Raw genomic sequence first — 19,831 nt, forward strand, 5'->3', positions numbered from 1 at the left:
TCAGAACACAAAATTAAAAGTCACCTGTCATTGCCATTTTATTATTGTTAAAAGCATTCACATTTTGCTCTATTCATATACACAGATACACAGTGGAGTTCGTTACACTGAGCCAGCCTGACCCAAGATATTCTGATGTGTGTTTTACATGCAAATTAAGCACAAACTTTTCTAATCATCTCACAGGCATGATTGATCCTGCCTCTTTGAGAGTTCTGATTATGCTTTTTACAATTGTGAAGTAGATCTGATAGAAACAGAAAGAATTAGATGAATGCTGTTGATAAGTTCTCATCATCTTTGCATTTTAATTATCCATTTGCAAGGGGCTCTTTGACCTAGAAACAATGACATAGAAATAAAATAACCTGATATTTGTTATTTCCAAATAAATTTTATGAATGTGTTCTTTTTCTGATCTTTTATTACTGATGCTCCAACAGATGGGGAAGGAGGCATGGAAGATGAAAATAGATCTGTCTCTGGGTTCCTGCACTTTGACACTTCTACAAAAGGTGAAGCTCTTTCGATTTGTAATACATTTGTAAGTGAGTAAGTAAATGTTAGTCGCTCAGTCGTGCCCGACTCTTTGTGACCCCATGGACTGCAGCCCACCAGGCTCCTCTGTCCTTGAGATTTTCCAGGCAAGGATACTGGAGTGGGTTGCCATTTCCTTTTCCAGGGGATCTTCCCAACCCAGGGATCGAACCCGGGTCTCCTGCACTGCAGGCAAATTCTTTACCGACTGAGCTACAAGAGAAGCTAGATATGTATATATTAAATTGATTAAAATTTCAGGAGGTAATTAATGCCTGTATCTGCAAATTCTGAACTGATGTTGAAAAGCTATGTAAAAATTATTTGTCAACAAAAAAAACTTTTTATAGCAAGATGATAGCATGGGAAAAACATTTTTGCAAATGAATGTGTTAGAAATAAAATCCAATTTAGATTTCAATACAATCTTCAATTTCCAGACTGAGGCCCTTTCTGAACATAGATATAGTACTGTCTTTGAGAGTGAGCGGAGTACTGTGGTTTGCTTTTCTCTTCAATGTCCCAGCTAAAATAAAACGACTTTTCATTATTTCTAGTACGTCGCAAAATTCTCAATATTCTCGACTCCATTGACTTCAGTCAGGAGATCCCTGAGCCTTTGCAGTTGGATTTCTTTGATCGGGCCCAGATTGAACAAGTCATTGCTAACTGTGAACACAAGAATTTACGGGGACAGACAGTCTGCAATGTCAAGGTGAGCATTGCTTTAGAGTGTGTGCAGTATCAAGTGGTTCAGTCTTGGAGTCATTAGGAAAAAATAACTTTTTTTTTTTCTTATAGAGGTGTTGGTTTATTAGACAGTGGTTTACAGTTTTCAAGCAGCAAGGAAAGAAAACTGAATAGGCCGCACTAATTTTATCTCTTTGTCAGGTTTCCTGTCTCCTTTGTGTTAGTAGTCATGCCACCCAGCTGTCACTCTGGGGTGGTTTTAATTATTTAACTCTCTACCAGGTAGGTGGTAATGACTTGACTAGTAGGAAGAAGATATCCTGTGCATTTGGACCAACTTTCCTGCCACAGAGACTCTTTGGTACTACTTTCTGGAATGTGAGGGATCCCTCCTGTTTTTGACAGAAATTGGACGGTACCACAGTTAAATTATATGTAAAGTTATCTGAAACTTTCCCCTCTAGGGCAGTTTAAAATAACTGCTAGGTTATTGTTGTACCAGTGTCGGGAATGATCTTATTTTTCTCCCTTCTCTCAATTATGTAGCTTCTTCACAGAGTTCTTGTGGCCGAAGTGAACGCCCTTCAGGGTATGGCAGCCATAGGACAGAGACCTCTCCTGATGGATGTAAGCCCTGCTGACACCTTTTAACTCCTTAAGCTACTTAAATCGCCAATTAGATGACAAAACAGTGAACTGACTTCTAATTCATTATTAGGAAACTATTTAAAAATTAAAAGTCACCCGTCATTGCCATTTTATTATTGTTAAAAGCATTCACATTTTGCTCTATTCATATACACAGATACACAGTGGAGTTCGTCACACTGAGCCAGCATGACCCAAGATATTCTAATATGTGTTTTACATGCAAATTAAGCACAGACTTTTCTAATCATTTCACAGGCATGATTGGATCCTGCCTCTTTGAGAGTTCTGATATGCTTTTTACAATTGTGAAGTGGATCTGATAGAAATGGAGTCTTTCACTTTTGACTTTGTAATGTTAAAAGCTGAACTGAAGTTAATGTCTGGAGGCCAGAATAAAAATCATATCTTTTCTGCTAAGCTAGTTGAGGATTTACAACCTTTTCATATTGTGTAATAGATTTTACTTGTTCCCAGTCAGTGAGGGAAGAGTCACTTGTCATCACAAATGGAGAGCTACGGGGTCAGAGATCCAGTGGGAAGGACCACATATGTGGAAACACAGCTGGCTAGGCCAAAGCCAGAGGCAAAGAAATAGAAGACACATCGAGGAAACGTGCTATCGAACTTGGGTTTTAGGGAACTCTAGTGTTACAGAGTCAGAGAAGGCAATGGCACCCCACTCCAGTACTCTTGCCTGGAAAATCCCATGGATGGAGGAGCCTGGTAGGCTGCAGTCCATGGGGTCGCTACAAGTCAGACACGACTGAGCAACTTCACTTGCACTTTTCACTTTCATGCATTGGAGAAGGAAATGGCAACCCACTCCAGTGTTCTTGCCTGGAGAATCCCAGGGACGGGGGAGCCTGGTAGGCTGCCGTCTATGGGGTCACACAGAGTTGGACACGACTGAAGCGACTTAGCAGCAGCAGCACCAGTGTTACAGAGTAAGTATAATAGACAGTTGAAAGAAGAAAGAAGATGGGGTGAAAAACTCATTTCCACCCACATCACCTCTGCCACCTATCTTAAACATACACACACGCACACAGAGCTTTATTATTTTTTATGAAAAATAATAATATTCTGGCCACCAGTGTAACATAAAAAGTTAATCTGCTGTCTAGCAGGCATGGGAAGGTTTCCAGAGGATACTGTAAATGTTTTCAGATTAACTGACAGGGTTAAAAATAGCAGTCTATTGGTAAGACTTTGTCTTAGTGTTAACCTTGCAATTCAATTTCTGCGGCTGTAGGAAATTAGCACCATACTCCAGTACGTTGTAGGAAGAAACAAATTGTTGCAGTGTCTTCATGCAAAACGGCATGCTCTGGAGTCATGGAGGCAGCTGGTAGAAATTATCCTGACAGCCTGTCCCCAGGACCTCATTCAAGCAGAGGATCGCCAACTGATTATTCGTGATCTTTTACAAGATGTGCATGATAAGGTGACGTTTCCTAAATTACTGTATGCTGCTGAACAAATTTTGATCCCATTTAAGTATATAGTTTACCCCACCTTTTTTTCCATTTTAGATTTGGAGTCAATAGAGTTGTGCAACGCCAGTGTTAAAACTTTCCTTAAGGAAAGTTTTATTGTAACTGTACAATAATGGCTCTCAAACAGAGTGTGTGTCAGAATTCCCTAGGGAACTTTTTAAAAAATCTACATGACAGATCCCTACCCTAGACCTATTAAATGGGAGGCTCTAGTGGGGAGGCCATTATGTTAATTTCCATTAAAAACCTCTGGGGAATTCTGCTAGGGCTCCCTTCTGGTTAAGAACATTTTACTCAGCATCCTATTTAAATTTCTTTCTATGTATTAGCTTTTATCTTTGAATAGTACAATTGCAGTTTTAAATTCTTTGGTAGTTGAGAAGCTGCATGTGTAAGACATGTTAATGACTGTAGCTGAAAGCAGGGCCCTCACTGTGGTTTGTCTTTCTGCTTTAAGATCCTGGATGATGAAGCAGCGCAGGAATTAATGCCTGTGGTAGCAGGTGCTGTGTTCACCCTGACTGCTCACCTGAGCCAAGCCGTTCGCACGGAGCAGAAGCAACCCTTAGTCTTGGGGCCTGGAGAGGTCCATTGTGCTTTCAGTCTCGATAGCTCATTCACCTCACCTCCACCCACAGAGAACCCACTGGTGGGATTTGCTTCTATTGGAGATTCTTCACTTCACATCATATTGAAGAAACTGTTAGACTTCATTTTGAAGACAGGTTTTTCTTTTTTCGTCTAAATTTTCTACAAATTACGACTTCTGTATTTGTTTTAACTTTAATTTGAAACAAGATTTTTACTCTGCTGTATTTTCCTAGGCGGTGGATTCCAGCGAGTGCGGACACACCTGTATGGCTCCCTGCTTTACTACTTGCAGATTGCCCAGAGGCCGGATGAGCCAGACACCTTAGAAGTGGGTAAGCGCTAATCTTTTCTGTTTTTAGAGATCGGTTACTTCAAATGTTTTTTTTTTTAATCACCTTTTGACCTTTTGGCTAAGCAAAGCTATAATAAATGAGTCTTTACGGAGTCATTGAAGTACTTACTATAAAGTCAAAGGAAAATGTTTAGTTTTGTAAAATTGTGGCAATAGGAACTTCCCTGGTGGTCCAGTGGCTAAGACTCTGCACTGCCAATATAGGCGCCCGGATTTGATCCCTGGTCAGGAACTCGAGCCCACATGCTGCAGCTAAAGAGCCTGTGTGCCGCAGCTAAGACCTGGGGCAGCCACATTAAAAAAGAGGAAAAAAGTGGAAACAGTACAAAAGGAATGTAAGCACAAACCTTCAAATACTACTTTAGCTTACATATTTTTCTAACTCCTGCTCATTCTGGTCCCATTAACAGTACATGTCTTTTAAAATAGCTGTCATTCCGAAGTATAGAAGTCAAGGCAGTTCAGTCGCTCAGTCGTGTCCGAGTCTTTGTGACCACATGGACTGCAGCACGCCAGGCCTCCTTGTCCATCACCAACTCCCAGAGTTTACTCAAACTCATGTCCATTGAGTCAGTGATGCCATCCAACCATCTCATCCTCTGTTGCTCCCTTCTCCTCCCGCCTTCGATCTTTCCCAGCATCAGGGTCTTTTCCAGTGAGTCAGTTCTTCGCATCAGGTGGCCAAAGAACTGGACTTTCAACTTCAGCATCAGTCCTTCCAATGAATATTCAGGACTGGTTTCCTTTAGGATGGACTGGTTGGAACTCCTTACAGTCCAAGGGACTCTCAAGAGTCTTCTCCAACACCACAGTTCAAAAGCATCAATTCTTTTCTTTATAGTCCAACTCTCACATCCATACATGACTACTGGAAAAACCATATGCTATCTAGATTGGTCATAGCTTTTTCTTTCAAGGAGCAAGCATCTTTTAATTTCATGTCTGCAGTCACCATCTGCAGTGATTTTGGAGCCCCAAAAAATAAAGTCTCACTGTTTCCCCATCTATTTGCCATGAAGTGGTGGGACCAGATGACATGATCTTAGTTTTCTGAATGTTGAGTTTTAAGCCAACTTTTTCACTCTCCTCTTTCACTTTCATCAAGAGGCTCTTTAGTTTAGTTTAGTATAGAAGTAACATTTAATCATTTGCCTCATTCATAAGTAGTTAAATTGTTTCTAATTTTTTACTATTACAAAAATGCTGCATCAAATATTCTTTTATATGACTATATATTTCTCAAGAAGGATACTTTATAGTGGAATTTGCATGTGAAAGAGGATGTGCATTTTTTTATTTCAACAGATTCTACCGAATGGCTTTCTACCAGTTTAAACTCTCATCAATGGTATACATAAGTCTTTTTGTACTTAATGTGAAGGTTTTCTTGAGTAAATGTCACAGAGCTGAGTTTCTTGCTCAGAAGGTCTACGTATTTAAAATAACGATAGAGGCTTTGTAAACTGTAGTTAGAGTGTGTGTGTGTGTGTGTGTGTGTGTGTGTGTGTGTGTATTTTTTTCTTTTTTGACCATGCTGTTCACTTGTGGCATCTTAGTCCCCTGACCAGGGGTTGAACCTGGGCCCTTCACAGTGAGAGCATGGAGTCCTAACCACTAGACCACCACAGAATTCCCATATAATTAGCATTTTAAAATAAGAGTAATCATATATATTCTTTGATTGCCATGTTTGGAAAATGTTTTTAACTGTTCAAAAGATTTAATACTCTGCCAGACTTAACACTGATATTTAAGAACTTGTCATAGGCACCTTCTTATAACCTTCATAAGTATTTGTTTTATATACAGATTCTTAAAAACACTTATATTCTTATACACTCTGTGTATAAGACTCAGATTATCTCATATTATTCTTTACTGGCTCTATTTTTTATATAATATCCTTAGAAGGTAGTAATAGCCAGATCATGCATTTATGGGAATGTCCTACTGGCATAAATGATGCACAAAAGCAGTTTTAGGTCATTAAAAATAATACTTCAGAGAAAGTTTTTAAACAAATAGGAGCTTTTTAAGAGCGATAATCTGCCAGCATACCTCCCCCATTTTCCTCTTGATTTACAAAAATTTTAGCATTGGATTTAGTTGAATTGGCAAAAATCATCACATAACCACTAGGTGGAGCTTTATAACATGCTTTATAAGAAGTTATTACCAAGATGTGGTAAAAGCAATGTGACCATAAAAGAAAATTCTCCTTTGTTTTTAATTTTCAAATGATCTGTTTTTGGAGCAGTTTTATCCCTTAATTAGTTTTTTTCTTAGTCATAATTACTGCTTATTTTGACTTGTTTTAGGTAGCAAAGTATTTTCTAGATACTAGTATTTTTAATTTTCAAATTAGAAATACTAAATTTGAAAACTCTTACTGAGCACATATTGTTGTGCAAGACACTGTACATATCTTCTGTTGTTTTAAAACCAAAAGTGAATTTTAATGTTTACATACTTAATTTTTCATACCACTTTTACTTTATTTTTACATAACCATATATATTGAATACTGGGCAGCCATTTTCCCTGTTTGGTAAAATAGGAATCTGACTTAGAGAGGTTAAGTGACTTGGTTGTATGTGACATCTGAGAATTAGAATTCAGTTTTCTCAATTTGTAACAGAATTCTTCTGATCTTGGAACATCACATCTTCCTCTTTTTATTTTATCTTTTTGTAATCTGTAGTTTTTTCCTTACTGTAATTTGGTAGAAAATGTCACCAATATATTTGTAACTTATTTCATGCGTGACTAATTTCTAATAAGTGAAGTGAAGTCGCTCAGTCGTGCCCGACTCTTTGCGACCCCATGGATAGTAGCCTGCACCAAGCTCCTCCATCCATGGGATTTTCAAGGCAAAAGTACTGGAGTGGGTTGCAATTTCTTTCTCCAGGGAATCTTCCCAACCCAGGGATCGAACCCAGGTCTCTCACATTGTAGACAGACACTTTACCGTCTGAGCCACCAGGGAAGTCTAATAAGTAAAGGGCATCTACAAATCAATAACCCAACAGAAAAATGAGCAGAAGATATGAGCAGACTGTTTAAGGAAAAGGAAATTCAAATGTCTCTTAAACATACAGTTAATTTTTTGAAAATCCTTATGGGTGGATCCTATCGCCTTGAGCTGGCAATGCTGTATATCTGGGGAGAAACCAAAGAATATGTCTTTTGACAAAATTATTTGGAGAATCTTATGTGTTTCCCTAATTAAGAACAGTGTAGTTGAAATCTGACATTTCTTTTGCATATGTAATTCCTGATAGCTATTATTGTCATAAATATCTCTATTCTTTTCACTTTTTATTTTCTCTCTTTTCTACCAGTGACCACTAGAAACAAAAGGTGGATAATCTGACCAGAGCTTAAATGTTTAATATGAACCACAATTATTATATTCTTGATTTCTTTATTGAACTGTTTCTTAAACTCTAGTATTGTAAAAACATTTCACATTTAAAAATAGATTGATAATGACAAAGATACATATTTTCAGCATATTTTTAATCAGATTAATGTTTTCACTAAAAGTTGATAAAGCCAACCTATAAAGTTATGTTAACACCTCAGTGTGGAGGTGCATCCTCTTTAATTTCTGAGATTAGCCCTGTTTGACTGTTTTGTTCTAATTTCCGTAAAATGGATTTTATTGCTTTTAAACCAGATTCGTTTTTAACTTTTTATTCTCTAGGAGCTTATCATTCAACTTTAATTTGTAATTGATTGATGAGCTGTATGGAAGATGTCAGTTTGAATTCTTTATTTTAAAATTATTGTTGCAATTTTAAGTAGTTTTATTATGTTTTTCTCATATGTTCTATTTTCTTCTAAATTGGCTTTTCTTTTTCTTTAGTTTTGACAAGTTGATAGTATTCAGTAAATAAGAATCAGAAATTATAGTAAGAATGATGAATTTTCTGCTCTGCTCATAATTCTTTTGGGCTATTGTGACTTTTGATAAGAATTTTCTTGTTCTTTGTTTATGAAATTATAGTATCCAGTCATCTTTTTAAAGGAGACTAGAAAAGATGATCTATTGCTGTTACTAAAGTTTTGAGAATCGTACTGTGAGATTTTCAGTTTTTATGGTCTAGGTGTTAATATGATCTAGAATCATAGTTTAAGTACACCTGTGATTTTGGTCATGAAGTGGTGCGACTGAAAGGATTTCATAGAGAATCTTGCCTGTTGTTGACTCTGTTCTCTTGAATCCAACTCCAATAAGTGACTTAAAAATACCAACTACAGCTGGTGTGTAGTAGGTGCAAACTTTTTGCTTGATGTGAATTTAGATGTACATTTCTCACCACTCCTTTTGTTTTACAACTTGAGTCAGATCTTAGGACCTTAGAACCTGACTGAAAATAATCAGGTATTTAAAAAAATAGCATCTAGCTTTTCTTTTTTATTTAAAAATAAATGTTGATTGAAGGAAATTTAGGACATACTAATAAATGAAAGGAAGAGAAAAGTCACACACTCCACCCTTCTAAGATAACTATCAGGACATTTTGGTTATAGCCACATACTAATAAATGAAAGGAAGAGAAAAGTCACACACTCCACCCTTCTAAGATAGCTATCAGGACATTTTGGTTATAGCCAACTATCTTTTTGTATTGATTTATTTGTGTCTTCCTTTTTCTTTCTACTTAGTATATTATGAGCTTTTCCCCTCTCGTTTAATAACATTTTAATGCCTCTATGGATTTTGCCACTTATGGATATTTAGCAAATGCCCTACCCATTTTTAGACCCTTAGCTTATTTCTAGTTTTCACAATACAAACAAAAATTAGTAATCATTTGGTGGTTTATTATTTTAAGTTGTTCCAGAAAGCATGAATTGGGTTCTTGCTTTCATAAAATCTTATATCTTAGTAGAAATGGCAGTATATGTGCTTATATATATGTTTAAGTATATGTGCTTATATATATAAGTTTAAGGCTTAACAATAAGCTTTAAATTGGATGATATAGAGTGGATGCCTGCAAACTTTTTCTGTAAAGGGCCAGATAGTAACAATTTTAGGCTTTGCAAGCCATGTGCTCTCTGCTGCAACTGCTTAACTCTGCCATTATAGTGCAAAAGCAGCCAGAGACATATGCTATGTTACATTGAAATTTTATTTACAAAAACAGGTGGGAGATCACATTTCGCCCACCAGCCTTAGTTTGCCAACCCCAATTATAAATTACAAGTTTTATAGGATTTAAAAGGAGAAAGGAAATGAAGGATTTTGCTGGACTTTTCTGGTCAGGTTGCATTTACATAAGAATAAATGGGGGGCTTTTCAGTGAGGCCCAGACTAGGAGGGAGTAAAGAATCAGGCCATAAGCAGGGGAGAGGGTTGATAGCAAATTAAGCCAATTTGAGATGATGGGACCGTATTATTAATGACCTTGGAAATGAAACTATAGTGTTAGAGCTAGTAGAATAAAGCAATAGACATTTAACATTTTTGAGTAACTTGATAAGTTCGTAGTTTAGGAAAGTATGTGTGGCAGTGATTTATATGGTATGTTGGAAGAAGGGACAGATTGAGTAGAAGAAATCATTTTGGTGACTTCTAATGAATTAATTTATCTTCTTAAAAAATGAAGATTTTAAAGAAAGGGCTTTTTTTAAAAACTGTTTTCCATTATGATTTATCACAAGATATTGAATATAATTCTCTGGGTTATACAGTAGGACTTGTTGTTATCCATTCTATATATAATAGTTGGCATCTACTAATCTCAGATTCCCACTCCGTCCCTCCTCCTTGGCAACCACAAGTCTGTTACCCGTTTTAAAGAAAGAATTAGATTTTTCTTATTTCTAGGTAGTGCTGTCAATATTGGAACTCTGAGATCTGTTCACAGTTTGAAATCAAATATTTCTTGGATACTTAACTGATCTTCTGTAATCCCTTGTTTTTCAGATTTCACTATGAGGCCCCAAGGTTCTTGCAGGGGTTCCTCAGGGGTTTTGAGGAAGAATCTCTAGAGTGATATGCCAGCATCTCTTTACCCTCATTTCAATCATAATGTTTGAACTAAGGAATTTATGGCTAAAAAGCATTAAACCTGTAAAGCGGTGGCTTTCAGACTTGCCCAAATTCTCAACTCACATAATTTTGTGGCAGTTCTGTGTGTAGAACAGGAGAAGCCGTATCTCCTCAGACTAGGCTCCTGAGAACCCTTTCACCATGGAACTCCCCCCCGAGGGCATCTGGTGGCCTCCCTGGAGCAGAGTTTCTAAACTTTCCTTTAATCTGTCGATCAGTCAATGATTAGTATTTGAGGTTCTACTTGTGTGCTAAGTAGACAAGACACAATCCCATTGTTAATAAGCTTATGTTTGATATGGTCAATGTGGGGAGACAGGGAATAAGCATGGAAATCCATCTCCCCCTCAAATAACGTTATTTTAGTAAATCTAGCAAATAAGTACTGTGGAGAAAATAAAATAGTACTGTGATATGTTGTGTGGGGGATGGGGGAGGAGGGAGTATTGGGTGTATTTGGGGAAGTGATATTGAATAGAGGCTGGGGTAGCCAAGCTACAATCTAGGGAAGAATATGGAGAACAGTTGGTGCAAAGATCCTGAGACTGAAGTAAGTGCTGAGTTTGAGGGACAGAATGGCTAGTGTGGTGGTAGTGTGGAGGTGGAGAATGGAAGGAGGTGAAATAGAAAAGTAGATGGGACCAGATGACCTAAGGAAGTGACATGATTGAGAAGATTTATAATCTCATACCCTCCTTTGACACTATTGGACATGAAGTATGACTAAAATAAAACTAAAGTAGTGGTGAAAATATTTTAGGGAAAAAATATTAAAACTCTGAAGATTTGCCTGCTGCAGACTTTATAGTGAAATATAGACCACATTGTGGCATTATTTTTCATGATTATGTCTGCTTTGTTTTATTCTCCATTCTGAGCACCCTGTCTTAAGAATTTTTCCTCAGTTTGAAAACTGATGCCATTATCCTAGTTGCGGAAAATCATAAGTTAGTTTCAGCTATATTGCTTTATATAGTATATTTATGAAACTTTTTTCCAGAAATCTATGTAAAGTTTATAATACTATCTTTAATTATCATTGTACCTTGAATTAAATTTAAGTTGTCTTCATAATGAGTATACATTTTCCTTTTTCGTAAGTATTTCAATTAAAAAGTATAAAAGAATAAAATATCTGCTTTTTGGAAGCAGATCTTTGTCTACTTTGTACCTGATCCTTTGTAGCCAAATTCTCATAGATCTCAATAAAAGATAAAACCAGATCAATTAGCAGAATAAATACAGGAATTGGTTCTCCTGGAGCCTCTAATTCATTTTGATTTCTTTAAGGATAGTTTCTCCTTTTCCTAATGCCATTGTTATCTTAGTGTATATGCATGGAATAATGCATTGTATTCTTGAAATTTACCTGCCCAGACTCATTGGTTGATGGGCCTTTGTGCGCAGGCATTAATGGAAATGTATAAGGTGTAATTATTCAGTTAGCAAGCTATTTTTTTGCTGGAGTGTTTTATATGTCTTCTTTTGTAACCCTTTAGCCAAGAAAACCATGTGGGAAAGGCTGACCGCCCCTGAAGATGTGTTTAGTAAATTACAGCGAGAAAACATAGCCATCATTGAGAGCTATGGTGCCGCCCTCATGGAAGTGGTCTGTCGAGATGCTTGTGATGGTCATGAGATTGGAAGGGTACAGTAATTCCTGCTCAGTATTGTACTTGGACAGATATTTTGACTTTGTATTAAGGCATAAGTTGGATCAGCTTTTCAAATGGATGTTATATACTAGGAATTATTTTCTGTAATATATTTTAGTGAATTTTCTTATTTACTCTAATTTGAAATTTATATTTTGTTTATTCATATGTTTCGTTCACTTACATTAGTAATCCCTATTAGTTCAGACTGGGCCCTCAGAATAATCTTTTTGCTAATTTTGAGATCTGCCTTATACTGGTAGAAACAGCAGAGGTGCTGGTTAATAAAGATCCTTGAATAAGAGAATGGGGATAAATAGCTTTTATATTGAATATATCTTGTTCTTCTTTTTTGAGAAGTATTTACATTTATGTATCTTTAAAATATTATGTCATACTGGTGATAATATATTGAGAAGATAATTTCCTACTGGTGGAAAATCACATAGCATTTGAATCATGTAGTGTGCTCTTAATTATGTTAAAAACATAGTATCTGGGAAGAAATAGGCCAAAGTGGTCTTTATCAGTTAGTGTATTTTCCATATATTTTTTTGTTTGTTTGTTTGTTTTCTGTGTTTTCTATAATGAGCATGTAACACTTCATTGGGGAAAATGCTATTTTTAAAAATCAATTTCCTCCTTTCCTCCAACAAGTAATGTTTAGATTCTGTTAAAATATGTTTAATGCTATTATTTTAATGTGTTAGGTTTTGTTTCAGAAATGTAGCTTTACCCTGAACATTTTCCTTTTATTAATAAATCAAGATTCTGGATACATAGCTTTCAACTTCTCAAAAAAAAAAAAAGGGAAAGAGTTGTATTGCATGCAACAGTTCTCCTTGTAAGAAAACTTCTAAACATTTCCAGGTAAAGGGAGTTACTGTTGTTGACTTGGTAGCCATCTCCACATTGTGGACTTTGATTTATTCTTCCTTCAGATGCTGGCGCTGGCTCTCCTTGATCGAATTGTCTCCGTGGATAAGCAGCAGCAGTGGCTCCTGTATCTGTCTAACAGTGGCTATCTGAAGGTGCTTGTGGACAGCTTGGTAGAAGATGACCGTACTTTGCAGAGCTTACTCACTCCACAGCCTCCCCTTTTAAAAGCCCTTTATACTTATGAATCCAAAATGGTAAGGCTTTGTGTTCACTTGAGGTTAGATCAACAGGTCATTTCCTATTGAGGTTAAAGCTATATTAAAGAAAATGAACATGGCCTATGTTTCTAATATTTTTATCATACCTGCCATAATCATTTCTGAGGAGTTTTAAATTTGGGTACATGTGCTAGGAATGCATCTTCTGAGCGTGCAGAGTTGAGCTGAAACAGTCCTATGAAGGCTGGCTGGGTGCTGAGACTGCTGCTCACTCACTCCTGTTGCTGGTGATGCCAGATCTGTGTGACACTCAGTGCTCCCTGAGGAGGAGAGTGAGCATGCATGACCTTCCCGAAGAAAGTCAACCTGTGCTGGTTGCCTGAGGAAGTTCCACTGTAGATGTGCTGGCTCTACTTTAAGCACAGGATTTTTCACTCTAGTATATATATTTAATTTCCTTTCCTCCAAATCTTGTTTTAATTTCTGTTTCCTCCTGCTTAAAAATACCATGAATGTCACAATAAGAGAAGCACTAAAATCTTAGATTCTTCATTAATTCTGTTTTCCCTCCCTCCTTCATTTATTCAACAGTTATTTGTTAAATATCTGTTACATGCCAGGTATTGCGTGAGGTAGTAGAGATATAGCTGTGAGCAAAACAGTCTTTCCTGCCCTGCATAAGCCCATGTGATGATTTTACTTGAATGCGTAACCCATGCAAGGCCTGTGTGGCACTTCAGATATGCTCTACCGTTTATTCCTCATGAAGATCCTGTGGTGAAAGTGAAAGTCGCTTGTTCATGCTCAACTCTTCGTAACCCCGTGGACTATACAGTCCATAGAATTCTCCAGGCCAGAATACTGGAGTGGGTAGCCTTTCCCTTCTCCAGGGAATCTTCCCAACCCAGGGATCGAACCCAGGTCTCCTGCATTGCAGGCAGATTCTTTACTAGCTGAGCCACAAGGGAAGCCATAGAGGTATAATGTGCCCCTTCCTAGCTAGTCACCAATGATTACAGATTAGAAATGTGCTATGGTGGGGTGGTCCAGTGGTTAAGAGTTTCCCTTCTAGTGCAGGGGGTGCGGGGAACTAAGATCCCACATGCCTCAGGGTGTGGCCAAGAATTAAATAAAAACAACATTGTAAATCAACTATACTTCAACTTAAAGAAGAAATGTGCTATGAGAAAGCCTCGTTTTTAAATGAGACCCGTGACTGCGATCTCTGTACTGATGAATTTTGTTCTGTAACTTCTTAGGCATTTCTCACAAGAGTGGCCAAGATTCAGCAGGGTGCTTTAGAGCTGCTGAGGTCTGGCGTGATTGTGAGGCTGGCACAGTGCCAAGTCTATGACATGCGCCCAGAAATGGACCCACAGGGGTAAGTGTCTGTATCATTTGGCTTTTTTTAAATTACCAGTAAAGGTTTATTAAGGAAAAAGATTTTCAAACATAATTTTGCCCTTTATAATTCTGTTTGAGCAGTACTCTCATCTTGATGGTTTTGTTTGGTCATACCCCTCCTGCCATTTGATGCTAATAAATGAAAGTTGGTAGTCAGGGTAAAAGTGAGTAGAGACATTTCTGCGTGTTCAGTCGTGTCTGACTCTTTGTGACCCCATAGGCTATAGCCCCCAGGCTCCTCTGTCCATGGGATTCCCCAGGCAAGAATACTGGAGTGGGTTTCCATGCACTCCTCCAGGGGATATTCCTGACCCAAGGATTAAACATGTGTATCTTACATTCCCGACAGGCAGCTTCTTTACCACTAGCACCGCCTGGGAGGCGAGTGCTTTTTATTTTAGAGCAGTGATATAAGAGGAAGATGGGAGAGCATTTTGTTAGTAGATGTTACTTTTCCAAACTTGATTGTTCTGTTTAGTGCAAGTACATATTTTCCATTATACTGTCTTTTAAAGTCCTGTAATGAAATTATAATTTGTGGTGGATTTTCTTTTCTTGATGACTTGAGTAATATTTTATGTTTTTCTCATTTTAACATTTTGCCAACTGCTTGCTAATTTGAAAGCTTCAAACGAAATAATTTTAAGTTCCAAACTAGCAGATTTCTCAGTTGAGTTTGAATGTGGATGTTTTTTCTTTTTTGTCTACGTGGCTCTGACATTGTTAAGCCTATATGTAGCCTACCCGCCTACTATCAAATAACATTATTTCAGTTTTAGTAATTTGCTTCAAAAGATCCATTGCCAAATTGCATGTTTTGAGTTTTTCAGGTTTAGCTATAGACATATTTTACTTTGAGAAAAATTAACATCACTTTCTGAAGTTTTAAACATGCGAGTTTTTACTTTCAACTTAGGTGAAGGGGATTAAGTTATTTATATTCCTCCCTTCATGATGTGTTATTATTGCCCATCTTTGGAAAGCCTTTCTGTTATCTCTTTTTATTTCCATATTCTGCTTTCATTCCCTTCTCAACAGGCAATCATTTTATTTGGTCCAAAAATTTAAATAAAATATTCACAGTAAGCAAATAGTTTATTAATACAGTGGTTCTGAGACCTAAACTTAAAGGTTAAGTTATTTTACAACCTCATTTTAGGTTTTAAAATCTTGTTTTATTTTATATAATAGACAATGTAGATTCCTTTTTGGCTTTGTGTACATGAGGGAAATTTGGAGAAAGCAACTTTTGTTTCTGTTTCTCTATGGCTTAAGGGAACATTTAGAGTAGAATAAGTATGTTTGGGGAATTTTGTCTTCTTTACTAAGATTTTTTTCAAGATTCTCATAACTGTCTTCACTGTACATGTGGGATACAGAGTCCTCGTTAGTAGCGTCGCATCTTAATCAGTCGCCTGTGGTTGTTTGCCGTGGGGGTGGTCAGGGACTGTTGGGATGTGCCGTAACTCTTGGACTGTTGCTGTCTCCTTGTCGACTGGGTGTGAATCAAGCGTGTTTGGCATGAGAGACCCCCCAGTGTTCATCCCTACTCCAGGAGACCGATACCGCCAGATTCTCCTTCCAGCCCTTCGCTTGTGCCAGGTCATCCTTACGTCCAGCATGGCTCAGCACTTGCAGGCAGCAGGGCAGGTAAGAGGAACCTTAGTGCAGAAATCATCAGGTACAAAACCTTTATTTTACAAATGCAGAAGATGGACAGCTCACATAGATTTCCTTAGGCCCATGTACTGTGCTCTGAACTTTAGCTAATTAATAGAATAGTGAGATGGGAAGCAAGGGATCTAAATCACTTGTTTTATAGAAGGAAGCAGTTACTGTGATAGAAATAAACTGATTTCTAAAATGTAATTTAACCGCGTATTTATTAGTGAATGCTATACACTTTATTAGGCCTTACAGAAAATACAAAAGATAGATGGTATCGCTACATTTAGTTGTGATATTATTTTCAGTGCTTTCCAGGGAAATCTTCAAAAATATGTTTCTTTATTTCTTTAATAATGCAATATACAATTTAGCCTTTCGCTAGTTAATTAGGCTTATCATTCATGAATCTGCCATTTTTTATTGTATTGCTCTGTTCTTATGATACTCTCAGAAACTGTGTCCTAATAATTTATGGTGATTTTATCTGCTTTCCCTGCCATCAGTCTTTAGGCTTGCCTCACCAAGATAGAATGCTGCTGTTTCTAGTGCGGCACCTGATTTTATACAGCATTGGTCTTGGTGACATTCTGTCCCTTTCATATGTGGCCTTTGAGTTAGTTCTTTAACATGCAAAGACTCTGCCTTCTACTTTATTGAGATTAATATTTTTTAGTAGATGTGAAATAAGACCAGACTTACCCTGAGCATAGCATAATTACCCGAATAGCTTCTTTAAAAAATACAGATTACTGAGTTGCATGTCCAGCAATGATGGGCTGAGGCCAGGAATCTATATTGAAAAAATAAAGGGGCACAATTCCTGAGAGATTCAAATGTTCAACCTGTTGTGGTGTAGTCCCTGCCTTTGAGGCATCTGTAATCTAGTTGAGAAGATGTTTGGGTGTGAAAAAGAGTAGAGTCCTCTGTGATGGGACACTGTTAAATGCTAAGCTGGAAGGGCAGAGTTTGGAGGTCAAGGTTTGTATCGCCTTTATTTTCACCATATCAAAGGGAGAGTTAGACAAAAGCTTTTATGCGATTGTTCCCATATCACACTAGTCAGACTTTCATAGAGCCAGCTTGAATTCAGAAAGTCATTTTTATACACATTCATTTTAAATTCATGTTCTAGATCCATTTAGACAAAAATTTTAAAATAAAGTACGGGTCAGATAATAGTTTTTATGCAGTCATTCCAATTTATTTTATACTCTTCTGCAATAGCTCTTAAGTGTATTAAATTTCTAAACTTGGAAATAATCCTTATCTTGAGCTTTCTTACGAATGTTGGCTTCTTGAAGAAATAAACTATGTAAATACAAAGGACAACTGTTTATCTAATATTCTTCATTACATTAAATTATTGCGTCAGTGTTATTAAACCGATGGATATAAATTTATAATATACTTTTCTACTCTTCCACCTCTGTTTTTTCCTTTCCCTCTCTTTTTCTTTGGTAGGTGTTGCAGTTTCTCATCTCTCATTCAGATACCATACAAGCAATTCTGCGCTGTCAGGACATTAGTGCAGGGTCTTTGCAGGAATTGGCTCTGCTGACGGGAATCATAAGTAAAGCAGCACTTCCTGGTGAGTTGATTATGTTGAATTTTTAAACAATGGCTTTATAGACATACACTTAGTAGAATGAGGTTGTTATTACTTTGCAGCTATATATGACTTATTTGAGATTGGAACTAACAAAGTTAACTACCTTTTGTGAAGTCATATGTTTGTAAAAATGGTTTATGGTCAGTATAAAAAATTCAGAAAGTTAAAGTAATTAATGCTCAAATCCCATTATCTAGAAATTGCCAAATGTTAACTTTCAGTAAGTAGCTTTTTAGCCAGTGTCCAATGTGTATGTGTGTATTGGTGGGTGAGGGGGCATGGTGGAAAGAAACAGACATATAGAGATAATATATGAAAATGGGATGCCTTTTGCATGCAGTTTTAGAAAGCCGCTATTTAATTTTACATAAACTTTACAGATGAAAAACTAGTTGAAGAGAGACTGAAGACATTGATGAATTCTAGACAGACTTTCCTTTAATACAGGTGTACAAGAGATGTTAGTTCCTACAAGAGATGTTAGTTCTTAAAAGATCGCTATGATTAAGAAAAGATTATGATAAATCAGTAAGATAATTTGGTCATTAAAAAAATTTGTTTTACTACATATGAATTTTAGACAGAATCAACTAACTCCATGTGAAAGATTAAGTGTGAGTTATTTTATGCTTCTTCCCCCCTCACGTTATGTTTATTTATATTTTTACTTTGTGAAGTAAATATAATTTTCATTCAGTTCTGGAACCATAATACCTTCAGCTATTTAATTTTACTTGTATATTTAACTGGATTCATAGAAATGCACCAGTTGTTTTTTTTCCTCTTACAACTTCACCATTTCTGAGTTCTTTCTTTTGATTTATCTCTTGGAATTTTTAATTTGTATTGAGGTCCTCTTCCCCAAGAAAAAATATATAATATTCCTTGAATTCTTTAATATTTACGAGCATCTGAAGATTGCCTTATTCTTGAATGACAGCATGGCCTAATATTAATGACAATAACTCATTTTTAAGCATTTATATGCTGGGTAGTGTTTTAGACACTTAGCATGTTAATTGATATAATCATCACAACAGTCTTGAGAGTTAGAACCTTTATTATCCAGCTTTTACAGGTCAGGAAACTGAGGCACAGAGAGGTTCGCTTGTCCCAAGTCACACGGATAATGCTGTAGGGCTTTCCAGGAGCCGTGGCTTCTGAGCCTGTGTGCTTAACTACTCAGCTATTCTGCCTCCATTTTTACGTTGCTGTGGAGAAGTCTGAGGCCAACCCCTGATTCTGCCGCAATGACCCCAAGATTTTTTCCTCTCTGGACATTCCTCTGTGCCTGAACCCTTTATGTTGGGTGGAAGAGTTTGGCAGGGTTGAGTGCAGTGTTTATTAAGGTACTCAGAGCCTGTGCTCATTCTGAGGAGATCCCAGGGTCAACTCTACCTCACCTTGTCGTGTTTTAGTCCTGTGTGCTTATTATGGTCATTTCCCCAGTTCATTCCGGTGGCCTTGAATGATGCCAAGACAGGCCAGCCTACTTGCCTTTACTGTGGTCCCATAGTGCTGTATAGTGGTTCTCTTCCTAATGGCTTTTACTTGGATTTCTCCTGAGTACTTAATTTACATCATCAGTCTAATATGCTTCTTTGTAAATTGCAAGAGTTTGTTGGCTTACCCTCTTTCCTCCGTACTGCTTCTGAGGGCTGGGATGAGGGTCATGCGATGAATCATGTTACTTATTCCCCTGGAATTTTTTCAATCTTTTTTTTTCCCTTAACCACCACCATTCTTCAGTATTTGTGGTATACGGTGGCGCCTTTCCTTTTTTTGGTGAATTTCATTTATTCGTAGGTTGGTTGTAGAAGGGACATTCTGTGATTCTACTTCATTCTGCCATCTTAATCCAGAAGCCATGAGCCTTTTATCAGATACTCTGGCAAGGTGATTTTTTTGATGAATTTCCTTTCATTGCTTTTTAAAAATACTTGAAACATTCTGAATTTTGCATTTGACCCTGTCACCATATTAAAATTACATTCAGAAAAGCCCATTTGACCCTGTC

The 19,831-nt window shown here is 37.1% G+C and overlaps 1 protein-coding gene across 2 annotated transcripts in view; it reads left to right on the forward strand.

The window, feature by feature from the left end:
* The window catches only part of NUP205 (nucleoporin 205), an 80,254-nt gene that overhangs the window by 48,260 nt on the left and 12,163 nt on the right, over positions 1 to 19,831 (forward strand). For both annotated transcript variants that reach the window (XM_061414819.1, XM_061414818.1), the window contains exons 25-35: positions 444 to 515; positions 1,095 to 1,252; positions 1,774 to 1,854; positions 3,131 to 3,322; positions 3,832 to 4,099; positions 4,199 to 4,297; positions 11,881 to 12,029; positions 12,978 to 13,169; positions 14,393 to 14,514; positions 16,049 to 16,187; positions 17,667 to 17,793. In XM_061414819.1, the coding sequence (XP_061270803.1) occupies positions 444 to 515; positions 1,095 to 1,252; positions 1,774 to 1,854; positions 3,131 to 3,322; positions 3,832 to 4,099; positions 4,199 to 4,297; positions 11,881 to 12,029; positions 12,978 to 13,169; positions 14,393 to 14,514; positions 16,049 to 16,187; positions 17,667 to 17,793 (1,599 nt within the window). The remainder of the gene's footprint in view (positions 1 to 443; positions 516 to 1,094; positions 1,253 to 1,773; positions 1,855 to 3,130; positions 3,323 to 3,831; positions 4,100 to 4,198; positions 4,298 to 11,880; positions 12,030 to 12,977; positions 13,170 to 14,392; positions 14,515 to 16,048; positions 16,188 to 17,666; positions 17,794 to 19,831) is intronic.

Source organism: Bos javanicus, chromosome 4 (assembly GCF_032452875.1).
Source record: "Bos javanicus breed banteng chromosome 4, ARS-OSU_banteng_1.0, whole genome shotgun sequence".
NCBI lineage: Eukaryota > Metazoa > Chordata > Mammalia > Artiodactyla > Bovidae > Bos > Bos javanicus.